This window comes from Curcuma longa, chromosome 16 (genome assembly GCF_044706935.1).
Source record: "Curcuma longa cultivar G26 ecotype Majalengka, Jawa Barat chromosome 16, ITB_CL_G26_1.1, whole genome shotgun sequence".
NCBI classification, from domain to species: Eukaryota; Viridiplantae; Streptophyta; class Magnoliopsida; order Zingiberales; family Zingiberaceae; genus Curcuma; species Curcuma longa.
This window is the reverse complement of record NC_133876.1, coordinates 5,035,013-5,060,693: the sequence shown is the minus strand read 5'-3', so window position 1 is coordinate 5,060,693 and position 25,681 is coordinate 5,035,013. Positions and strand designations below refer to the sequence as shown.

The 25,681-nt window shown below is 37.0% G+C and overlaps 2 protein-coding genes across 2 annotated transcripts; one reads left to right on the top strand and one right to left on the bottom strand.

Moving 5' to 3' along the window:
• Positions 1-456: 456 nt before the first annotated feature.
• Positions 457-18,416, bottom strand: LOC141846941 (protein-tyrosine sulfotransferase-like). The gene is made up of 8 exons (XM_074734961.1): positions 18,346-18,416; positions 13,554-13,627; positions 8,039-8,216; positions 7,879-7,950; positions 3,895-4,183; positions 3,024-3,167; positions 712-816; positions 457-615 (listed from the first exon to the last, which is right to left on the bottom strand). Exons 2-8 carry the CDS (start codon positions 13,603-13,605, stop codon positions 457-459), a joined length of 999 nt encoding a protein of 332 aa, XP_074591062.1. The 5' UTR covers positions 13,606-13,627; positions 18,346-18,416.
• Positions 18,417-23,710: 5,294 nt separating this feature from the next.
• LOC141847884 (uncharacterized) lies at positions 23,711-25,422 on the top strand. The gene has a single exon (XM_074735979.1). The coding sequence runs from the start codon at positions 24,117-24,119 to the stop codon at positions 25,215-25,217; it is 1,101 nt and encodes a 366-aa protein (XP_074592080.1). The 5' UTR covers positions 23,711-24,116; the 3' UTR covers positions 25,218-25,422.
• Positions 25,423-25,681: the final 259 nt, after the last annotated feature.

The window sequence follows — 25,681 nt, the reverse complement described above, 5'->3', positions numbered from 1 at the left end:
AGAGCGGTGGCTGAAAAGTGTAGCGAGTTAGTTGGAATACTTGATGTATCCATATCTGAGTCTAAGTCAATTGACTCTAGGGTGCATTGGAGTTCGTGGGTTCGTAAGGTTCAAGTTCACCTGACTCCCATTTCTGCCAAAGCAGTTCTTTCAGCTTCGACACTTATTGGGCTTTGCCAGCTGGCCGAAAAGTACAGCCTTTCGAGGTCATGTTAGGTTAGCTGGTGCAGGGTTTCGAAGTCCGAGGACGTATACTCTCTAATTCCCTATCAAGGCGCCCCCCTAACATATTTTAGTCGCGGTTGCGGGCGTCCCTATTATCAGCTACCTTTGGATTCGTGGTTTGGGAGGCCTCTCCAAAGATCATAGAGGTGCTTCTTGCAGTGTTATATTAGAACTTTCAATTTATGAGCATCATGTAACAGTGACAAGCAGTAAAAATAAATAAATAAAACACTATGGAGTACCAGATTCGTTGGTTACTGCTTGGTCAAAATCAAAGTTCAAATCTTTCAATTGAGAAAGCACTTGAGCTCCAACCAGTTTAGCAAACATGGTAGCAGACATTTTGTGCTCTTCAGTGAGGCCAACATAAAGCATATGATTTAACCTATGCTGTAGCATTTTGAAGCTGGAGCCAAGTTAAACAAAGACCTTGTATGTGAAATATCAGAAATATAATAATAAATGTCAGGCCAGAATTAAATGCACCTTTGCAACTTCTAAAACGAAGAGACCAAGTTGTGGGTGCTTCTTTACACAATTGCGCACATCATGTGATTCCACACTATATGAGTTGTTTGTCAGTCCTGCAACCTAGTAAGAAATTACTGTTTTAAAAGAATATAAGTTGATTTGACAAGGTTTTCTTCAAATCCAATCAATGATAATGTGGTGATTGCCTATATGTTAGTATAATTTAATCATGGAACAGGTACTAGAAACAAGGAGATAAAACTAGTAAAAAAGATAAATATAAAACAACTTACAAGAAATCAAAGACAAAATTATAGGATCGGAAGGTGGCATTAGGTTGAATAGCACTTATTGTAAAACCTTGTTTTATTACAAAATTAGATTGCAGCAGAAAATTAAATAAGAATAAAAACAAACAAAAAGAGATGCAATAATTTCAACGTGGTTCGGATTCCCTACTGGTTCCTACATCCACGACATATGGTCCGTTAGGTGGATCAATCTCAAAATACCTCTAAACCTTCTCCTATCCGAAACAAATTTGGAAATGGATAAGCCTCTTACAACCAAAGAGATTTCCCTAAATAGTTACTATATCTCACAAAATGAAATGCAATTAAAAATAAATGTTATATCCAATGTAAAGCTTGCTGGATTTTGGAGCTCAATGGAGTGACCTGGATCTGAGGTGAATTCGAGCACAGAAAAACAAAAATTGATGAAGAAATGATTGCTTGATTGCTTGATTGCTTGATTGCTTTTACATAATCTCTGAGTCTCGGATTCGAGCCCTTTTTATAGCCTTTTTCTGATCGACCGATAAAGCCTATCCGTACAACCGATCAACAATTTATCCTGCTCGATCCGCTAAGACTTTATTTTCTGCCATATTGAGCCATTTCAAATGGTTGACGTGCCTGAAAGGAGCTGTTAATCCTTTCAAATATAGGGCAGTGCATCTAAAAATCTGTTCCCATAACTTTGATCTTATACTGATCACTGCAATGTCATGTCTAGGATTAAGGAGAAATGTGTGTGCAAATAGCAATGATCCTAGGGCTGAGCCCCACCGATGAGATTACACATCAAATCTCCAAAGTTAAGTGACCATTCTATGTCATTTTTAGATACAGGAAATCAGTAGTTGTCCTTGCAGTTGGAGTTGATATTTCTATCTATCTCAAAGGGTTTAGAAATGAAAAATGCAGAGAAGGTGATAAATATTCTCACCGCACTTGGGTGACTGTAAACAATGAGGTAAGCACAAAGGTTGGAACAATTAATAAAAATTATCTTAGAACCAGACAACAAGACAATGCTATTGTGTCCTATTTGTTAGAGCCACACATACAACCAGATGCCCAAGCATGAATAGCTAGTGTTCATTAGGAAGAGGAAAGAATATCAGATCTCTTACAACCTTGTTACACGCACAGAATCCATTTGGAAAGAGAGAGCTTCATTTTCGATAAGCTCTCCCTCATTTACTCAGGCAGAAAATCAGCAGATATTTCTCTCCTTTCCTCTAAAATCATCAAAAAAAAACAAGAGAATTCAAGCCTCATAGGGGAGGTAAAGTTGTAGGTCTTTTATCACCCCTACATAACCCTTTCACTAGAATAATAGTTTTTTTAGCTTTTTTATTTTTCTAGCTACAGTAATCAGAGAGGAAGATCAGTCAAGTAATGTGGTGAAGCTTCTATTTCTTTGCGATTTGGGCTCCTCCCTCTTCCTCTTCCTCTTCTTTTGTAGTGAAGAACAGTGGATTCCTTATTTGTGATCTCTCCAACAGCGAAGGATCTTGGGAGCTCAAAGTTGAGCTCACAATTCTGGCACTGTCAATGAGATTATCAGAGCTCAGTGACAGGATTCCTACCTTGAGTGTATCAAATTTGTTTCTCAACAAAAAAGATTGCAACATTTGGGAGATAAATGCATTGTCATGGTAGGGAGAGGGAGCAAACACAATTCCGTCAATGTGTACTCTCATCGTTGATGCATGCAATCTAGGCACTCCAAACTGGCAGATTGGAGACAAGAACAAGACCCTCATGGAGAAATAAATAGGCATCATGTCTATCAACCTGATACCATGTTACCAAGAAAGATTAGAATTAATTAAACTAGGTAGTCCCTCTAGCTATTTATATAATTAATCAATGTAGATATTACAAGTAGAGATCCCTACTATTAATAGCATTTACATTCCATAACAAAAAACTATAACCATAAAAGGATTCTTCAGTTTAAGCTTTGGAATATTCAACGACATAATTAGAATACAGCAACAAATTAGAATAATACAAGAATTTAACCCAGCATTATACCTGAAAAGTTGCCCCATTGTGAATGATGTCATGAGCTATAGGATGATTAATATACTCATGTAAAGGCATGGCCATGTTTTGCATATCATACGGACTACTAATTTCCTCAAATTTAGGATATCTTCCAGATCTTCTAGCATCCCTCTGCAGAGTTGTTTGTATGAAAATGTTAGACGTGCAAATTTTTCCCAACTAATAAAAAGAAAATAGAAGATTTGGATATTTCGATACTATTACCTAATCAATAGGAATTGGTTCCGCAAAAAAGAAATATAACTCATACGAACAAAATCATTTTAGCCTTCCTGCGTCATTAGAGTAGCAAACCTCTGTTTTGTTACCCCAAAGCATAAATATATCCATTACAGAAAAGGGAAAGCTAAATTATAGATCACTCCACATTAACTGGATCTGAAACCATGTATGCATGTACACTTGCGAAAACTTCAGAGCAAAAGAATTGCCCTGTTACTTGCAGCAGGATAGGGGGTGAAAGCCATACTCAGAACTCAAGTATTGATTGCAACATTTATAGAAGCATTCAAAGAACTTTACAAGAATTATTAGATCCACTAAAATCAACACTAGGTAAGTTCATCAGTATGTTTCCAACCTATTATTGGTCATCTGACAAGTAGTTTTACAATTTTAATACTAGAACATTTGTTACTATCATAGCCTATTTTTGACACATCATAAAACCAAATTAAAAGAGGTTGAACAAAGAAAACTGTTAAGTTTTGTTAACAGAGAATACTCATGGGTAAGTAGTTAATCTTTGACATTTCAGTAAAATCACAAAAATTAACAAAGAATGATATCATCATAAACAAGAAGGCACATGCAGGAACAATGGAATTAAAATGCATACCCGGTTAAATAAGTCTTGTCTCATCCAAGGAACCAAATATTTCCAGGGCCATCCATCTAAAATATTGGCAACACCAGTTTTTTTTTGAATTTGTCTAGACATCTGATCCGCCGAAGTCAAATTTGGATGTTTAAGGAATATAGCCGCAACTTCCACAGAAGATTCATATGTGCTAAATACACGTTCAACTGGATCTCGTAAAATAGTAACAACTGAAGTCCTATCCTTAGGGAGTTTGGACATCAAACTATAATCATCATGAGACACCAGCAATCTGCAATTTGGTTTACTGGCACAAGATAATTCAGTATATAGGTGTTAATTACTAGAATAAATAATAAAAATATAAAACACAAATCAGTTGAAACCATTTAATGCAGGCGGAATATCCCCAGATACTGGGACCTATAAAGAATTATCAGCAAACATCAATTTTTTTAAGGAACAATATTCAGAAAGCCCATTATCTCAATTGAAGTTTTAAAATGTTCCTACAACAACCCCACACACAGGAAGTTTATGAAAGAGTAAGAACAAAAGATAGCCAATTCACTAGCTTTACAATAAAAAAAATTAACCCATCTATAAATCCAAGCTGAGTAAGCCTAGGGCATTCTAATATTTGTTTCTTCTGCAGTTGGAGAAAAGGGTCCGTTCAATTGCAATTCAATCACTTGAATTAAGAGATAATTATCTATAAAAAAAAATGATAATCCCAGTAGCCACATCTCTGGGGGTGGCCGGCCCGGTCCCACGGAAGTTTCCCACCGACCACCAGGGTAAATCGGGAAGCGCATACGGCGGCCAATCCAGATGCCCAGCATCCTTTGATTGCATTCCCCATTTGATTCCTGCAAATACGCCGTAGTTGGGGATCGAACCGCGGGTCCCTGAGTTACAACCCGGATGTCCTACTGTTGCACCATTGCCCCAGGGACGCACACTAAGTTGCAAAATTACAAAAGTGCCTCCCAATATCAGCTCAACTCCTGGCCTGACATATCCGTTGAAAAATATTTTATATATCCTTGTCTGTGTGAAATATTGATGATTTGACTTTCATTCACAATTTTAAACAGTTAACACAAGACTTCTAATTGTGACCTACGGGTTTATTGTGACTACTGATTAAAAAACTATTAAACTTATAAGCAATTTCAAATTAACTCCACTTAGGGGAAGTTTTAGTGCCACATGATCAATCAATTTCATGCTATCAAAAATATAAGGTATCCAGTTCTTACGATCCGACTAATCCTAGAGGTGACTAGCGTGGAAATTTTCCAATGGCCACTAGAATAAATCGAGAAGTGCAGATAGGTCCTAACAGACGGTCCAGCATTATAAAATTTTCAAACTCCATAAGTATAATGTGACTTGTGTGAGATTTGAACCTTCGTTGCCTAGGAAGCCCATCCCACATTTTACCATCGCGCCATAACCTGGAGGTGCTCGGAGCTTAAGGATACAGGAAGTATTGTTTAATATATATGTTGTTACGATATCTTGACACCAAGATGTGATCCATGCTCATTGAACCCTTAATATAGGGGTGGGGTGATTGTTCAATGACCTTCTTAAAGCACAATGAGTGGTTTCTTCAAAGATGAAATTCCCATTCTTGTTGCTTATGAGGCAAAATGTCTACTTGAATCATGTAATAGGGTAATTTGATATACGCACTGCGTAAATATACAACTTATAAATCAAATATACAAATCTCGAGTTTCCAATAGGTATGCAGCACATAAGCTTGCAATTAACTAAGATGCTCAATCCATAGTGGTTAAGAGGGGAGTAACATATCAACCAACCTAGAGTTATTAGCATATCGTATTTATCCGGTATGTACATGACACGTGTGCACTAAAATGATTTGGTTATTAGTGCATTCACCATGTTTTGTATTTGCAATACATTACACAATATTGCTCATTGAGATGGAAAGTGGCATCAGTAGTAGGATATGGCCAAGTGAAAGAAAAGGAGATATATCTCAACATGACGAAAAACAAAAAACCATCAATTATCAAACAACTTCTAAGGAAGTTTCATATTATAGCACTGACAAAGTTTTAGATAACCTTTTCTCTACATTTTTGAGGTTTAAGATTGGATTTAACTAAGCAACATGGTGTGTTGCACGTTACTTTTGTCTCAGCAGCTTTTACAAAGTAGTGGGTGATTTTGTTATTTTCTCGTTGGATGGATAGTACTTAAGCACATGAGCAAAAGATTATAGTTGCAGAGATGAGGATGTTAAGGTGGATATACGGACATACAAAGATAGACAAAATAAGAAATGAAAATATTAGAGAAAAAAATCAGAATTGCACTATTGAGGAAAAACTCTAGAAGACATGTTTAAGATAGTACGGACCAAGATTTAAAATATCGAGCCGTGCCGAGGTTTCGATTCCGGACTGGAACGATACAGTTTCGGTATCGTGCCGTGCCAGTATAATTTCGATATTTTTAAAAAATAAAATATATTAACTAAAATAAAAAATTTAATCTAAATATTTAAAAATAAAAAATAAAATATTTTTTAAAAATAATAAGTTAATTTTATGGATTTTATTAAAGCCTATTTAAATTATCCTGAACTATAATTAGGAATTGATTATTAAAACTTAATTAAACCCTAAGTTAAAAAATTTTAAAAAAATCAAAAATCGCGCATCGGGCGCTGCCCACGCGCGAAGGCGTCGTCGGGCCCGAGCGACGCCTCCTGAGGCGTCGCCGAGGCCGTGTGACGCCTCCGGAGGCATCGCCGAGGCCGTGTGACGCCTCCGGAGGCGTCGCCGCACCGGGGCGATGCCTCCGAAAGTGTTTCCCGGCCGGAATCGCTGTGCCGGTGCTGTGCCGGTGCCGATCCATTGGCGGAACGGTAAATTTTGAGCGTATCGGGCGGTTCGGCTCGGTATTTAATCCCTGGTATGGACATGTATTTAAACAATCAATAAATTCTCCAGTTAGGCGATATAAAACTATGATAAATATGCATATTAAACGAGAAAAAAGAAGACAAAAAAAACTTGATTAATAATAATAAAATAAGATAAAATTTATTTAAATATAAATAATGATATAGTAGGGGATAGAACTCAATAATGTAGAAAGATCCATATAGCTGACCCCACCTAATGGGATAAGACTTGGTTGTTATTGTTGTTGTTAGGTAGTACTTGTGATGTTGACTAGGGCGTGCATGTCTGTGCAATAAAAAAGATTATCTCTTTGTTATCTAAATTTTTATCTTTTCTCTCTATTTGGAAATCATGTTCTCTTAATGAAGCATGCCCCCTTCTAATATTAGTTGAAAGAGGCAGCATGAGCCAAAACTTCAACCAATTCCCCAGCAAAAAGTATAGTTCACCCCCAACATATGATATCTACAAGGCCCTTACCAGAACCTACAGCAAGGGCCATACCAATATTGTATCCGAGTAAGACATGGATGATTCAGTAAGAAATTTAAAGGAAACCTTGATGAACAGTCTGATGTAGATAGGGCACACAATCACCATCAACCCCAAGAACTATCCCAATGGTTCGAATCACTAATAAAGGAATTTGAAAGCAAGGTTCAATTTCAATCCCATTCAGTACCACTATTCCAACATATAGTGTTGATGATGAATTGGAGGAAAAAGAAGAAGAGAACGCAATTATATATATAATTTGGACTTTGTATCCCATCTAATATTTTTAGTGTCACCAATTTAACATGGTTAACAATTTTTTAATACAATAACTTAGCAAATATCTTTCTCGAAAAATAGGAAGTTTGTTTACTACAAGAAATTAGCATATATTGTTTTGCTGAAACAGGATCCTTGATTTTATATTAGACCATTCTATGAATTATTTTAATGAAGTAGAAGAAAGGGTCCTTAGCAGTAAAAGCATCAATGGGACATCTGTGTACTGACTAATAACAACATAGTAATGCTTATGCTGCCAAGAAACAAGGAGAGATACCTTGGATCAAAATGCAATTTGTCATAGGAGCGTGGACATCCCAGGGCACTAGTATAAAGCTTTCTCAAGAAGCTGTTAGTGATTGCATACATATCAGGAGAAACACCTCATTTCATACCAACATAAAATTTGAATCAAGATAGAAAAGAAAGGCACTCACCAATGAGCATATGTCCGCCCTCCAGTTCTTGGAACATGAAGAAAAAACAATAAATCCTTCAAATTCAGATCATTTTCTTTAATTTCATTTTGATTTGAATAGTCTGCCCATTTTCTCACTATGCTTTTGCAGTGAAAATAATCATCGTGATTAGAAGAAACTCGTGATAAAATTGAACCTAGCAAGTCAAAATGTGTACTGATTTCAATACCCATTAGTATGCCTAGGCACTATCTGAAAAACTATGAAAAATAAAAGTGCTGGAGTGTTAGGTGAACCTCTTAATTGCGTAATATAAATCCTCAAAAGATATGTATTTGACCTTGTACATAACAATATGATGAATCACATGGTTCAACAAATATCTTACAAAAATTTAAAAATAGGTTTACCAAAACCTAATGGAATGCCTTTAAGGTTTAATCCTATAGTTTGTGTATCCCGAAATATTACAGTGGAAATACCCCAATTGTGGTATTCAAAAATTACATCTTCTTTGAATGTAAAGAGCTTCTCAAAATTTGAAAGATGTGTCAGAAACGTTTAGTCCATATCATGCTATAGAAAACATATTCTTTTTTTTTGAAAGGGAGATTTGGCGCAACAGTAAACTTGCTGTCATATGGCCTTATGATACTGATTTGAGTCGCAGAAACAATATCTTACAATGCAAGATAAAACTGCATATAATAAACCTAATATGGTCTTTAGACCGTGCATTAACAGGAGCTTCGTGCAGCGGGTTACTCTTTATTTTTTTCATTGTCAAATTTTTCCCTACTTCATCCGTCCATGAGGCTAAACAGAGAAAAAAAAACTCTTTTACCTCTTTAAGGATAGTTATTTTTTTTCCTTTATTATCTGCAAGACAAATCGAGAAAAAAATTCCTCTGAAAGGATGGTTATTTTTTTCCCTCCATCTATTCACAAGGCAAATAGAAAAAATAAATATAAAATATACCTCTTTAAGATAGAGGAGACGGATTCTTAGAAATAAATAATAAATAATAAATATAATATAATTTTTAACCTTATAAAATATATTGAATACCTCTATTGGAATATCATCTGATCCAACGGTTTTTCCATTTTGCAACCCATGTAAAGCGTGTTCTACTTCTAAAGTTTAAATTTTACGATAAAAATTTAAATTTCTATATTCATTTGACCTACTTAAATTACCTAAGTTAAGTTAGTCACCTAAACATTCATTAAAAAGTTAATAAAAATATCTTTTTCACCGCTCTTTTATTTTTCTATCATTTACCAGTACCTTATTACATTCATTTTTAATACATCATACTTGAATAAGATATTTTATCTTCCTCTCTCTCACTTTAGTGATTCTATAAATGTCTCTTTCCGCTTCTTTTGTATCTAATTTTTGATATAACCATTTAAAAGTTTCATTCTCAACTTCATTCACTACTTTCTTATCCTCTTTCTTTACTATTGTATATTTTTTTAAAGTTTTTCTCGTTCTTACGAATATATAATTTCTTATAGGTTATTCATTTTTTCGTTCACTTTCTCCTGTACTTTCTCATTCCACCACCAAGATTCCTTAGTTGATGGTGCATACCCCTTTGACTCACCGAGTACGCTCTTAGCTACTATTTTCAACTTTGATATCATCTTATCTCATATCATATTAGAGTCACCATATATTTCACTTAATGTTTGTACTTCTATCTTCTCCTTAAATATGTTTTGCTTTCATCCTTTAACTTCCATCACTTAATTCTAAGAGGCATGTATATTTCCCTTCTATTGATACTATGCTTGAGGTGAATATCCAACACTACTAACCAATGTTGAGTAGTTAAGCTTTCTCTAGGGATGAGCCTACAATCTTTACAAATCTTTCTTTCCTCGTCCTAACCACAGTAAAGTCAATTTGCGATTTATTATTTTCACTTTTGAACGTGGTCAAGTATTCTTCTCTTTTCTTAAAAAATATATTAACTAGTATAAGGTCATATGTTATCGCAGAATCTAATATAATTTTTCTTTTTTTATTTCTTGTTCCAAACTTATAACCCTCATACGCCCTTTTATATTCCTCATTTTTCACTCTACATGCCCGTTTAGATAGTCTCTTATTAAAATCATTTCATTTGGCATAATATTTTATAAGACTTCATCTAGGTCGTCCCAAAATCTTGATTGATTTGGTATCATCTAATCCTACTTGAGGTGCATATATATTAATTATGTTCATAGTTTCTTTCTCCACTACTATCTTGAGAGAGATAATTCTATCCCCTTTATAACTACTCCTACAACTTCATTATTTAACGAACTATCTACAACAATACCTACTTCATTTCTTATTTTACTCTTTCTTGTGTACTATAACTTAAAATTCAAGTTCTCTAACATCTTTGCCTTCTCGGCTACTCATTTGTCTCTTGTACACACAAAAATACTATTTTTTCTCTTAATCATCGTATCTACTACCTCCGTTGCTTTACCAGTAAAGATTCCAATGTTCTATGTTACAAATCTTAGACTATTAATTTTCCTATAATATTTGTTCTTATCCAACATATGGTGTGAAAACTTTTGCACACTACACCTAAGTTTTCATGCAGATGTAGCGGTCCTTGCCAATACGTTACAGTCAGACCCTACAATGCCAACTTTTGCATATTTATCACTACACCCGAATTCTAGAAATGTAGTCGCCCTTGTCGAGACGTTACAGTTGAACCCTGCAACGCATTCCTTATCATTAGCACAATAGTTTAATGGATTCATTTGTTGAACATTTACCTTAGTTTAGCGTTGGCTAGCAACCTAACGCAACCCTTCTCCTTTATCCAGGCTTGGGACCGACAATGGCGGGGTTAATTCATCATGGGTGAAGTTAAGTAGATAAACATAGAGAAAAGGAAAACCCCCGAATAATCTTTCATTAAAGAAGATTAGATTATTTGAGAAAATTTATTGACAAGGTGATAGAGAATCTTAAACCCTAAACATCTCAATAAACTAAGGATGAAGAAGCGCGCTTATGATATTAAGAGGATTTATTGTGTTTACCTAACTAACAAGTTTCACTACTAAGAGAACCTAGTATGTTAAAATAAACTAACAAGGCTTACATTCAAGAACTTGAATATTAAATAAATTAGGATTCATCTACCTCAAACTTTGGAGAGACGAATGATCGCCCCAACTTCATCAACAACCTTTACGGCAAGTTTCACTACTAAGAGAACCTAGTATGTTAAAATAAACTAACAAGGCTTACATTCAAGAACTTGAATATTAAATAAATTAGGATCCATCTACCTCAAACTTTGGAGAGACGAATGATCGCCCCAGCTTCATCAACAACCTTTACGGCCCTATTGGTCACCTTGGCTGCCTTCACTAACGCCACAAATAACACCATGCTATCTTAGTCATTGCCTTTAGGCTCGTGTCTGACACCTTCCTTTTACTCAAGAGCCACGACAGAGAGAGGCTACCTTGATGGTGGACTTTCCTTAGCAAAATGGTTGATCACATACTTTGGTTCCTTATAGGCCTTGACAAAGATATGGCCATGTGACACCAAGAGTTTGGAGAATCAAGCTTATGAAAAGGTTCAAGAAGTTGAGTAGATAAAGAATTAGAACTAGGAAAGGAAACTAGAGTTCAACATCATTCTTGAAAAATAATAAGACAATTGAAAGGATGATTAAAAGCTTTGTTAGATCAAGCAAGACTATAAAGTAGGAAAGAGAGGATTTTTACTTAAGTCTAATCTTCTTAAATTTTCATGCAACTATGGTAGAGAGCGAAGAATAACCTCTCTTCCAATCGAGTCTAGTAGTTTTGGCTTGACTTGAGCTAGCATACTAAAATACAATGGAATAGTAAAGAGAGGATTTTTACTCAAGTCTAATCTTCTTAGGAAAGAGAGGATTTTTACTTAAGTCTGATCTTCTTAAATTTTCATGCAGCTATGGTGGGAGTGAAGAATAAACTCTCTTCCAATCGAGTCTAGTAGCTTTAGCTTGACTTGAGCTAGCATACTAGAATATAAGGGAGTAGTAACCTCTTCAGGGAGCTCCATCAGAGATTAACTGAGAAGTTCCACCCGCCTAAGGTATAAACCAATATTAAGATAAGAATAGGGGCTATGTTGCAGCAATTTTGCCTCAAGGCACACTTACGCTAACATGAACAGAATAAAATATTAAAGGAAGCTTACCAAGCTAGGAATAGGATATTATTGAGCACGAAAATGCTGAATCAAAGCTAGAGTGAATGTTTTCTAGAGTTGTAAGTGAGGAATATAAAAAACAAATGATCAAGAAGATTTTCATAGATGGAGAGTGTCGTGCAAGAGAAGACAAAGTCGTTAATGCGGTATTAAAGGGGTGTCTACCCAAGACAACCTTTAACAATGAAGGATTGAATGGTTGCTACATTTGTAGGATAGAGTATAGCTATGCGAACAGCTAATGAGCCAAGGGAATAAAATCATTCCAATCCAAAGACGACATGTATACAAGCAAAGAACAATTGATGCAACAGAGAACAGATACATCTTTTGACTAATTAGACGATGCAAGGCATAGCACTATTGAATGAGCATCCCAAGGCTTATAAAAGTGTAACTCCAATTATTAGGGAGGACCTTGGATTCCATAAATGATGAAAACAAAGTTATCTTCATCTAGAATATTTAGCCCATCTCAAGAATTTTCTCTAATGTGACCCACAATTACCCAAAGCATCCTCAATCCAAAATTCCACTCCACCCCTTAACCTTTCTCCTAGACCTATTCACTAAAAATACAAAAATCAAATTAACCAACTCAGACAAACCCATAAGGACTCATACGAGTTCAACTCTAGATCATCCTATCCTCCCTTCTCAATCGAACTGAAGGGTAAATTCCCCTCAACCTAACAACACTTGCTCAAACTACACCCACTTGAGCTCCTCTGTCGTTCATGAACTGATATCCAAGCCAAACAATTGTAAATATCTGTATAAGCTAATATTTAAGGAAAGTAAAGAGGGCACTTCTGTAAGCTACAAAGAAAATTTAAGTATAAATTTCTTTTTCTTTTAAAACTACAAATGATAGCTATGCTTAATTTTCTAGGCATATACCAGATTATTTCTCAAGCAAATTCATTTAGACTCCTACCTTTCCTTCAGGAACCATTACATAAAGTGCCATATTATAACACATTCACTTGATTACTACAAGTAGAATAATTTTGCATGCTCAATAAATTGGTTTAGTCAATAAATTATCTAACCAAAATACTAGTAACAAAGTTAAACCATCATGGCATGCATGCTTTCTATTTCACAAATGATACTAATGAAAATTCTAAAAAAAAAGAAATTAGAGTAAAAAAAATCATGGATATCAATGAGATACCAAAAAAGGTGGAGGGTTCATATGCAAATTTGTACACAATTCATAGTGGTAGTTTGTGAAAGCTTTTTTCTTAAATGAAAAAGGTCACTATAAGAAACAATTGAAACAATAGAACAGCATACATGACAAAAGAACGACCACCAATATCCCACATCTATAAAGCAATCTCATCATTGATTTCCCACTGTGATGATACCTATACAAAATGAGAAGCAATCATAAGAATTCATGTACACAAATAATACAAACAACAAAAGGCAAGAGAGAACAACAAAAGTTTTGCATCAAGAAAGGAAAACTTCTTATATATCAAACAATCTTGAGAAAAGAAAAGACTGGGACCAACCCAACTTTGTCTCGGCAAAATTAAGTTAGGTTTAATTGAAACATAATCTAACTTACTTTCAACTAATCAGGGTAGATTTGAACAACAACAACAACAACAACAACCAAGCCTTATCCCACTAAGTGGGGTCGGCTATATGGATCCTTTTACGCCATTGAGCTCTATCTCCTATTATATCATCATTTATATTTAAATAAATTTTATCTTGTTTTATTGTTGCTAACCAAGTCTTTTTTGGTCTACCTCGCCCTCGTTTGATATGCGTATTTGTTATAGTTTCACACCGCCTAACTGGAGCATTTATCGGTCGTCTAAGTACATGTCCGTACCACCTTAAACGTGTCTCACGGAGTTTTCCCTCAATAGATGCAACTCCAACTTTCTCTCTAATGCTCTCATTTCTTATTCTGTCCATCTTCGTATGTCCACACATCCATCTTAACATCCTCATCTCCGCAACTCTCATCTTTTGCTCATGTGCTCGAGTCATAGCCCAACATTCAGCGCCATATAACATGGCAGGTCTAATTGCCGTTTTATAGAACTTTCCTTTAAGTTTTAGAGGCACTTTACGATCACATAAAACACCTGATGCTCTCCTCCACTTCAACCATCCTGTTTGTATTCTATGTAAGACATCTCTCTCAATCCCTCCATCGGCTTGCAAAAATGATCCTAAATATTTAAAACTCTCAGTTTCAGACAACTCATCATCTCCTATTTTAATACTTGTCTCACTACGTTCAATATTGCTAAACTTAAATTCCATATATTCTGTCTTTACTCTACTAAGCCTAAAACCTTTCTCTTCTAGTGTTTCTCGCCAAGATTCTAATTTAGCATTTACTCCCTCACGTGTCTCATCTACCAATACAATATCATCTGCAAACAACATGCACCATGGTACGGTATCTTGAATATGTCCAGTAAGTTCATCCATGATTAGTGTAAAAAGATAAGGACTTAGAGCTGACCCTTGATGTAACCCTATCTTTATTGGAAATGCTTCAGTTAATCCGCCTGAAGTCTTCACTCTAGTCGTTACTTCCTCATACATATCCTTAATTAGGTCAATATATACTACGCTAACACCCCTCTTTTCTAGAATTCTCCATATAATTTCCCTTGGGACTCTATCATAAGCTTTTTCTAAATCAACAAATATCATATGTAGATCTTGCTTTTGCCCCCGATACTTTTCAATTAGTTGCCTGAGAAGATGTATAGCTTCTATTGTCGACCTACCAGGCATAAACCCAAATTGATTTTCGGTGACCATCTCTCTTTCCTTAATCGTTTTTCTATTACTCTTTCCCAAAGTTTCATGGTATGACTCATTAATTTAATGCCCCTATAATTTGCACAATTTTGTACGTCCCCCTTATTCTTATATAAGGGAATTAGAGTACTTACTCTCCATTGATCTGGCATTTTCTTTGTTTTTAATATCATGTTAAATAATTTTGTAAGCCATTCAATACCTTGTTTCCCTAAGCACTTCCATACCTCTATCGGGATATCATCTGGTCCAACGGCTTTTCCATTTTTCATTCCGTTTAAAGCTTGTTCTACTTCTGAAATTTGAATTCTACGGTAAAAATTTAAATTTCTATACTCATTTGACCTGCTTAAATTACCTAAGTTAAGTTGATCACCTACACCTTCATTAAAAAGTTGATGAAAATACCTCTTCCACCGCTCTTTTATTTCTCCATCATTTACTAATACCCTATTGCATTCATCTTTAATACATCTTATTTGGCTAATATCTTTTGTCTTCCTCTCTCTCACTTTAGCTATTTTATAAATGTCTTTTTCTCCTTCTTTTGTATCCAATTTTCGATATAACTGCTCAAAAGTTGTATTTTTAGCTTCATTCACTGCTTTTTTAGCCTCTTTCTTAGCTAATGTATATTTTTTTAAATTTTCTTCATTCTTACAAATATATAATTTCTTATAGGCTATTCGTTTTTCCTTCACTTTTTCCTGTACTTTCTCATTCCACCACCAAGATTCTTTACTTGGTGGTACATGCCCCTTTGACTCGCCGAGTATACTCTTGGCTATTATTTTCAACTTTGATACCATTTTATCCCATGTCGTAGTAGGGTCACCGTATACTTCACCTAATACTTGTCCTTCTACCTTCTCCTTAAATATGTTTTGTTTCTCATCCTTCAACTTCCACCACTTAATTCTAGGAGTAGTGGATATTTTCTTTTTATGGATATTATGCTTAAGACGTATATCCAATACTACTAACCTATGTTGGGTAGTTAAACTTTCTCCAGGAATGACCTTACAATCTTTACAAATCTTTCTATCCCTCTTCCTAACCATAAGAAAGTCAATTTGCGATTTATTATTCCCGCTTTTAAATGTGATCAAGTGTTCTTCTCTTTTCTTAAAAAACGTATTAGCTAGTATAAGATCATATGCTATCGCAAAATCCAGTATAGTTTTACCTTCCTCATTTCTTGTTCCAAACCCATAATCCCCATGCACCCTCTCATATTCCTCATTTTTCACTCCAACATGTCCATTTAGATCACCTCCTATTAAAACCATTTCATTTGATGGAATATTTTGTAATACTTCATCTAGGTCATCCCAAAACCTTGATTTGGTATTTTCATCTAATCCTGCTTGAGGTGCATATACACTAATTACATTTATAGTGTCTTTCTCCACTACTATTTTGAGAGCTATAATTCTATCCCCCTTTCTATTTACTCCTACAACTTCATCCTTTAACGAACTATCTACAATAACACCAACTCCATTTCTTGTTTTACTCTTCCCTGTGTACCATAACTTATAACCCGAGTTCTCTATTAACTTTGCCTTTTCGCCTACCCATTTTGTCTCTTGTACACACAAAATACTAATTCTTCTCCTAATCATCGTATCTACTACCTCCATTGTTTTACCAGTAAGGGTTCCTATATTCCATGTTCCAAATCTTAGACTATTAATTTTCCTATAATTTTTATTCTTACCCAACCTATGGTGTGAGAACTTTTGCTCATTTAACACTACACCCAAGTTCTCATGGAGATGTAGCGGTCCTTGCCGAGACGTTACAGTCGGACCCTGCAACGCGTTCCTTCCGGGGAACATCCTAGCATTAGCACAATAGTTTAATGGATCCATTCATGAGTGTTTGCCTTAGTTTAACGCTGGCTGGCAACCTAACGCAACCCTCCTCCTTTATCCGGGCTTGGGACCGGCAATGATAAGGTAAACTTATCACAGGCGGAGTTATTGTTTAGTTTTCATCTCCACATAAGCAGGAATGTTGAAGATGAAAAGATATTCATGCAGTTAAAATTATGTTTTAAGTTAGAAAGTTTAAATTAGAAGTTTTAGTTTCGGAAGCTTAAATTGTTTTTTAATAAAATTTTAAGTTTTATTTTGAAATAAGGGAATTCATATTTTGTTAAAATAAAATTTTTTTGGATTAATTGTCTATTTACCAAGAAATTAAGGAATATGTATTCTTTTCAAAAAACCAATATGTAGAAAAAAATTTAATAGTGGACCCCACCTCTGATTGATCCAATACAAGACTATCTTGAATCCTGTCCATGGTTCATTGCAATCAACAAAATCATTAAGATTTGAAAATATCTAAAATTGGCACAAATGCAATAATTGAAAATTAATTGGAGAATATTTACAATTGATGCCTTTACAATAAATTAGAGATTTAATTTTTAAGATAAAATTGAAAATGATGGAGAAAAAAAGTAAGACATACATGGTTTTTGTCAACCTAAAAAAAGTTTATGACAAAGTCCCAATAGAAATTATGTAAAGAATTCTAGAAAAGAAAGTATCAACATAGCATATATTAAAATAATTAAGAATACGAAGATAAGAGTGAAGACTTCAGCGAATTAACAAAGTGTTTCATATAAAAATAAGATTACATTAAGGATCAACTCAGTTCTAAGTCTCTATCTTTTAAACTTAATCTTAGATAAACTCACTTGACACATCCAAGACACATTACCATAATATATGTTATTTGCAGATGATATTATTTTTGACAGATGAGACATAAAAGAGTAAACGCTAAGTTTGAATCTTGGTAAAGAACACTTGAAGTGAAAAGGTTTTAAACTTTTTCAACAGGCTACAAAATCAACATTTTCTGGATTGGATTTGTTATTTTCACCAGTAGCTTCAGCAGCTGCTCTCCAACCTGAGAACTAGAAATCTCAAGCAATCGGCAAAAACAACTATCCTCGTAGCCAAATAAGATGAAAAAAAACGAGAAAGAGGCGGCTAGGATTTTCTCTCTCTCTCTCTCTCTCTACTGCTTTGTAACCTACAAAATACTCTTCCACAGTAGCATATCCAAAGGAGGAAAGAAATATCTAACATTTTGGAAAATTAAGCCAAGGTTTATAGTAAAAAAAAAACTTCGATTTTGTGCTTTCCGTTCTTCCCGGTGGCCGAAAAGGGTTATAATCGAGGTCAGAATCCGAAAAATAAAACCACCGTTGTGACCTCAAAATGATCAGCCTTTTTCAATAAATGAAGTGATAGGGAAAGCAACTTACTTTCTGTGAGATTGATGCTCCGGTAACGAACGGCGGCGAGGTGGGGCGGAAGGCGATAGCCGATCGATGCAAGGAAGAAGAAAAGGAGGTCACGAAGGGTTCCCTACGCCTCCGTTATGTGTTTCCCCAATTCCTCCTGGATCCAGTGTAGCATCCGGGGTGGAAGGTAGCTGCACTGCCTTTTCTTCTTCTGCCAAAAAATAAAAAAATCCGCCACGATCCCACGCGGTGGCCCATGACGACATCGGTGAGGGTATTGTCTGAACTTTATCGATCCTTATTCTTTTCTTCTTTTCTGCAAGTCTACTCGATCGTAATCAATAAATAGCTATACTCCCAAAACATGGTCGGAGGGGAATGGAGAAATAGGAATCGGAACCCTAACTCGACGTGGTTGCAGTCTCCGAGAGGAGTTCGAGAAACTGGAGAAAATTAGTCCAAAAGCGCCCATCGCCGCACCCATTGCCTGATTGGAAGCCTACGTTCCCCAGTTTTGGGTTAAATGCGATACAACTCAAAGTCCGCCGGTAATGGAGAGCATATATTAAAACTGTCTGTTTTATAATTAAATTAGGTAGAAATTAGAAGAGGCTTTGAATGGAATTTATGTCTTATAGAAATGATATCATACGCTACAAATTTTTGCACGCCCGTGAGCGACACCGTCGATCCACCGCCACCGCCGCTGCCCTCGCCGCACCATCTGACCACCACCTATCTCTTTCTCGCACGATCGACGCACAGCTCGTTGGCGCTTCATCCTCGTCGGATTCCGATCGGATAGTAGTCGAAATTCGACATAATTTAATCGGAAACAGTCAAATCACATTGCCCCCCCACTGCGCGGCTACTGTCGACGCCGATCGAGTCAGATTCAGATTAGGGATGGCAATTAGACCCGGACCCGATGGGGAATCCGTTCCCCGAACCCATTTTGACCGGAGAATCCCCGAATCCAAGAAAGCGGGGATGAGGATGGGGAATCCCCGAATCTCGGAAAACGGGGATGGGTCGGGATAGTATTTCAAATATTCTCCGTCCCCATCCCCGAACCCGACCCATCTTATAGTTAACTCTTTTTATTTTTATTTTTATTTTTTTGTAGGATAAGTGGTGTCAAAATTTTGAAAAATTGAAGAATGGAAGAACTTCAAACTTATTGCATCGATTATGCATTAGTTGGATGTTGTTTTAGAGATAATGTTTTATTTTAGAGTTTAATATTTGGTTTTATAATGTTATTTTGTAAGGATTTTATAATATATATATTTATTTATTTATTTAAATTAATATTAAAAAAAATAAGACGGGGATGGGGATGGATATGGGTATGGGTATGGGGATACCCATGAAAATATCCGCGGGGAAAATCAACCCCGAAACCCGCGGGGATCCCCGAAACCCGCTGGATATCCGAAACCCGACGGGGATGGGGATGGTATTTAAATTATGATACCCGACGGGGATGGGGACGGGGATGGTATATGAGTTTGGGTTTCGGGTACGGGGATGGAGAAGGCTTCCCCGCGAACCCCCGAACCCCCGAACCCCCGAACCCGTTGCCATCCCTAATTCCGATCGAATCGCTGTCGGAGACCGACCGAGAAAGGGTGAGCGTCGCATGTTGGTCCTTCCTCGATCGGTCTCTGACCACGATTCGATCGGAATCCGGCCCGATCGCGTCACTGCCGTGGCGCGCCCATTGTCGTGGACAGTGGCAGCACAGTGAGGGGTCATGTGATTTGATTGTTTCCGACTAAATTATGTCAGAAATTGACGTCAAACGAAGCGCCAACAAGCTGCGCGTCCATCGCGATTCGGCTGGCAGCCGACGGTGGCCAGACGGCACGACAAGAGCGGCGACAGTGGTGGTGGGTCTGCGATGTCACGCACGGATGCGCACAAATTCGTCGCGCAGGATATCATTTTCGGTATGTTTCATCCGTTGTTATATCTGCTTCGTATTTATCGTTTTAATTGATTATGTGATCAAAAATTTTGTTTAAATCATATTTTAAAAAACAAATAGAAAATAAAATAATACAAATTTTATTATAAATATTTAGAATTTAGAAAATAAAATATACATTTAAAAATGTATTAATTTGATTAAAATAATTCTGTAATATTTTAATCAATGTCAAATTATCAGTGTAGCTATAAAAACATCCAATATATATTAATATGTGAATGTTATAATATTTAATTGATATTTATATTGAATATGAATGGGTATTATAACATCTATAATGTTCAATTCTTTAAATAAGTAGTTAATGAATAATTTTATAAATAAATTAAATGAGAAATTCTCAATTGTCTTTGAATTGAATAATAAGATTTTATAAAAAATATAAATTCCCAACGGTCTTTGAATGATAAGATTTTATTTAAAAAATCCAAAAACCGATAAATTCCAAACGGCTATATATAAGGGTCACGTGAATAAATTAAAAAAAAAAATTCCTCTATAAATACTCATTTATTTCTACAAATTATTTCATTCATCCATATATATACATTATTCTACATCGTAAATCACTCCCGAAATCTCTTCTTTACTATCTTGATTATCTCAAATTTATTTTAAGTTTTTATTTCTATAAATATTCCTGTTTTTTATTCAAAATGGATGAAAATAACAAAGGATTTTTTAGAAATTTTGTGAATTCTCATCTTCTTCGTCCTTAAAACACGTAGGAAGAACATGTTCTTTCCAAAATTCATAAATTTCATCAAATTATTAATATCCTCAACTTACTTCTTCTACCACACGTAAATCAGACGCAAATCAAACACAGCCAAATCAAGTTTGGAGTTAATCGAATTGGATTCAGATCAAATCGGATCCAAACAGAATCAGTAGCTGATTCCAAAGATCAATAGACCGATTGAGGTTCGACTTATCAAGTTTGAGTCTGGATTCGAATCGATGATATGACACATAGTTCAATAGAATCAATCTCAATGATCGATAGATCGATAAACTTGATAAAGATGAAATCGCAAGGCTTGATCGAGATCTTATCAGCAAATCAAAAAAAGTCTTATCAGACATAAATTTAAGAAAGAATAAATAAGGAAAACTTGAATATATAAATATCTAAAGAACAAAATGAAGAAGGAAGAAAGAAGATGAATGATATGTTGCCACAACTACACCAAGGAAGGTCACGAAAGAGACTTGAATCCAAAATTGAGGAAAGATAGCGAGAAGGAAGCAAATTCACCTGAAAAATGAAAGAAGAAACAGATCCAAAAGATAAACTTGAAAGCTACTTGGGGCAATTCGAGTTCATCAGAGGAGGAAAATAGATCATTATTCGCACTTCCAACTTCTACAAAAGGAGAAAACATTCATGGCAATAAATTATAAGATCATAGAGTGCGTGCATTATAGGGGGAATAGCGTACCTACAATTAAATATATTCTTCTCTTACTAATTGCTTAACAAGGTCACACACATATATATTAATTAGAATAAGCAAACATAAAAAAGATGGACATGATTATTTTTTATAACTCCCCAGGATTGTTACATCAAAGGCCTATGCAGCTTATCCACTATCCTTCTCATTTTTGATCAATGAGTTTAAGTTCATCAATGAGTTTCGATCAAAATTTATTAATGTACTTAGAGATAAAAACGGATCTTCTCAAGGGCTATCCTAGGCTCTAGCCCATCCCAAAATATTTTTTATCTATTGTAAAAATATTTTTGTAAAAAAAATTTCACTATTATATTATTACACATTGGTTCTTTTTGTACAAATTTTTTTTACTTAGCCCACCCTTTCCACACCCAAAGTCCAGCCCACCTCCTTTTCTTGGATCCGTCCCTGCTTAGAGAGATATGATTGAACTCATTTCAACTCCTGTAGATTTTTACAGTACTCTGAAGTCTAAGGGTGTCTTCCGTTATCATTGTAATTAATGATTCTCAGCACTGCTCAAAAGATTTAGAAAATTTCAAATTCTATACTAATTATAACAAGTCTATAACTTTGTGTAGTAGACTTAGGATCAAGATTTTTTTTATCATATCTCCCTTCTACATATTCACATCTTTCATCTCATTACTTACTCCCCATTAATGAACCTAGAGAACTCTGATGACACTCATTCTAACTCTTATTAGGTAAATCTAAGTCCAAATAAATCCTCATTTATTATTTTAAGGCCCTCCAACTATACTTAAAATAATTTAAAATTTTCAGAATACTGATGATTTTCAAAAATTAATACTATAATAATAATGCTAATATTTAAGTTATAGTGTTGGTTTAACCCAAGTAAATTTTTATTAATAAAATCAACTTTATTAATTTTATTATTTTATAATATAAATAAAATAAAGAAAATAAAAAAATGAATGTCCATATATCTTTTGAAGAAAATAAAATTTTAATATGTCTTTTAACCTTCTCAAATTTAAAACACACCTTTTAAAAATTTACCGAATATAATATCACATCGGAGATAAATGGAATTCATGGTACTTGACTAAAATAACTCTATTACTGCAGGACTCCTGACGTTCAAACAGCAGGGATACATTAAAATATGGCAACAGCCCAAAACGGAGTTCCTGTAGATGGCGATCGCATTGGACATGCCACGCTTTCTACTGCCACCAGTCCCTATCAGTTATCACCTCTTCCTTTCATTTCCTTTATCAGATCTTACACGAAAAATGCTACACTGCACGATCAGAAATCCACGATCTGTACACGACACCTGTGATCTATCATCGTTGTCGCTACCCTCACCATGTCATCCGATCACTATTGGCCGCTGCCTCAGGCACGACGCGTTGCTCGTCGACGTTTCGTCCAGCGTCGAATTCCGACCGGATAGTGATCAGAATTCGACAAAATTCAACCAGAAACAGGGTCGTAGCAGTGAGAGCGCCGTTTCCAATCAAATCACGATCGGATTCCGACCAAATCGCGATCGGATTCCGACCAAATCGCAGCCGGAGACCAGCCGAGGAAAGATCAGTCCGATCCGGCCCGATTGTCGTCGATAGTGGCCGCGCAGTGGGGAGCGGCTGTTTCCGATCAAATTCGCTGGAGTCCGATCACTATCCGATCGAAATCCGGTGCCGAGTGAAGCGTCAACGAGTGGCGCGCGGATCACGGCGGAAGCGGCAGCTGACGACGATCGGACAACGCGACGAGAGCAGCGGCAACAGCAGTGGATCAGGAAGTCACGCACGAGTTTATCACGCAGGATAACAATATCAGATCATACACATCCTAATTTTATTAATCGCCCATACTATTCATCTCCCTTATCCTCTCTCTCTCTCTTTCTCTCTGTGGTCTCCTCCCATCTTCTTCTTCTCTCCCCGTATTCCCTTTCTAGCTAGTGCATCAAATATCTCAGCTCGCGATCGAGTGGCCTACCAATTTGAGCAAGTCCGGTGTTTGTGAAAATCTTCGTCCCGAGTTTGTGGTGCCCTACAACATGCATCGATCCGTAAGGATCACCTGAATTCATCTGATCGTTCAGTTGGCCACAAAAACTTAGTTTCTCGATCGCTTTGAGCTTTCAGTTGGCCATGGCCTACCAAACCCCATCTTCTGAAATATATGTCAACCTCATTGCCCTTCGACAGTCCCCAACCCTAGTCTAGTTAGCTACCTACCTACTTGCAGCTGCCTCTCTCAGTCTTCTTCAATTCGATGCTGCAGGCCGTTCTTTGCTTGCTTTTACTGCGAATTTGACATATAGATTCAGTGATCTCGAGTTTAGTGATAGATTAATCATGGAGGAAGGAGAAAGCGGTGGATCGTCGAGGCGGCGCCCCAGCTTCCCTCTCCAGCTGCTGGAGAAGAAGGAAGAGTTAGATTCCTGCTCCAGCTCAGCTTATCCTTCCATGGTTGTCTCCTCCGGCGGCTCCGCCGCGGCTGACCTCGCGGTGGCAGCGCGGAAGCCGCCGCCCAAGAGAAACTCCAACAAAGACCGGCACACCAAGGTGGACGGCCGCGGGCGGCGCATCCGCATGCCTGCCCTCTGCGCGGCGCGAGTCTTCCAGCTCACCCGCGAGCTCGGCCACAAGACCGACGGCGAGACCATTGAGTGGCTGCTCCAGCAAGCCGAGCCCGCCGTCATCGCGGCCACCGGGACAGGCACCATCCCCGCCAACTTCACCTCCCTCAACATCTCCCTCCGCAGCTCCGGCGCCACCATCTCCGCCCCGTCCCACCTCCTCCCCGCCGCCAACTACTTTAACTCCATGTCCGCGGCGGAAGCCCTCCCCAACCACTACATCTGGGACCGCGCCGGCGGTGGCAGCTCTTCTTTCCCCTTGGAAGGGCCCTCCACGTCCTCCTCCGTGCTACTCAACTTCAATTCATGTAGCATCGGCCTCGACGCGTCGGCGGAGGCCGATATCCGAAACCTCAGAAAGCGGCGATGGGAGTCCGAGATCCATCAGCAGCAGCAATCGCAGATGTCAGGCTACGGCCAGATATCAAGCCATGGCGGCCAAATGCCAAGTGGAACCGTTTGGATGGTCACAAACCCTAACTCGCAACAAGATCACACGGTTGGTGGTGGCGGCAGCCAGCAGTCCATTTGGACATTCCCTCAAATGGGCGGCGGCAGCAGCTCCATGTTTAGAGGATCCACCGCCCTCCACTTCATGAACTTCCCACCCACTCCCATGGCCCTCCTCCCAAGCCAACAACTAGGCCTCTCCACCGCCGCCATCGCCGGTGAACCCCACAGTAGCTTCTCCACTCCTTCTGCCCCCAACATCTACCGCACACTGTCAGCCGGCTCCGAGACGGTCTCAACATCATCCATGTCTGCCCATCGCCACAAAATCGATCGCCACGATACGATGAGCACCAGCGATTCCTGATCATCCTCCGGTAGCCATGATATCGATATCTATCTATCCTCATTAATTCATGATCCATCATTCCTGAGCTAGCTTTAATATCATTTTGATTCACTGCAGGATTGCAGTCGTTTCCTGATTTTTTTTTTGTTTGTTTTTTTTGATCGATCGATCTCGCACGACCCAATGCAGGCGATCATTTTCTTAATTTGTGTGCAAAAGTGAATCAAGTTAATTTTGACATGGCTTTGCTAGCTTGCTACTTAATTTCTGGTTTGTTCAGATTTATAGATCAACGCAGAGAGATAGAGAGAGAGAGAGATTACATCGATCAATAATTCCTGTATCAATTGGATGCTTCTTTATTTTATGCAAGTGCCTTCTGAAAATCGAGCGAGTTAATGAATGAGAGAGATTTAAAGAAAGACTGCAATGGCTGAGTTCAACAGTGGAATGACTTAAGACTGCATGGAGAAAGAGATGAG

Excerpts from the sequence above, each read along its gene's own strand:
- LOC141846941 (XM_074734961.1), bottom strand. The coding sequence starts at position 13,605 with ATGATGAGATTGCTTTATAGATGTGGGATATTGGTGGTCGTTCTTTTG. Across the intron at positions 7,951-8,038 it reads GGGCGGACATATGCTCATTG|CTTCTTGAGAAAGCTTTATA; the intron begins GTGAGTGCCTTT and ends AATCACTAACAG. Across the intron at positions 4,184-7,878 it reads AAATTGCATTTTGATCCAAG|TAAACCAAATTGCAGATTGC; the intron begins GTATCTCTCCTT and ends ATCTTGTGCCAG.
- LOC141847884 (XM_074735979.1), top strand. The coding sequence starts at position 24,117 with ATGGAGGAAGGAGAAAGCGGTGGATCGTCGAGGCGGCGCCCCAGCTTC.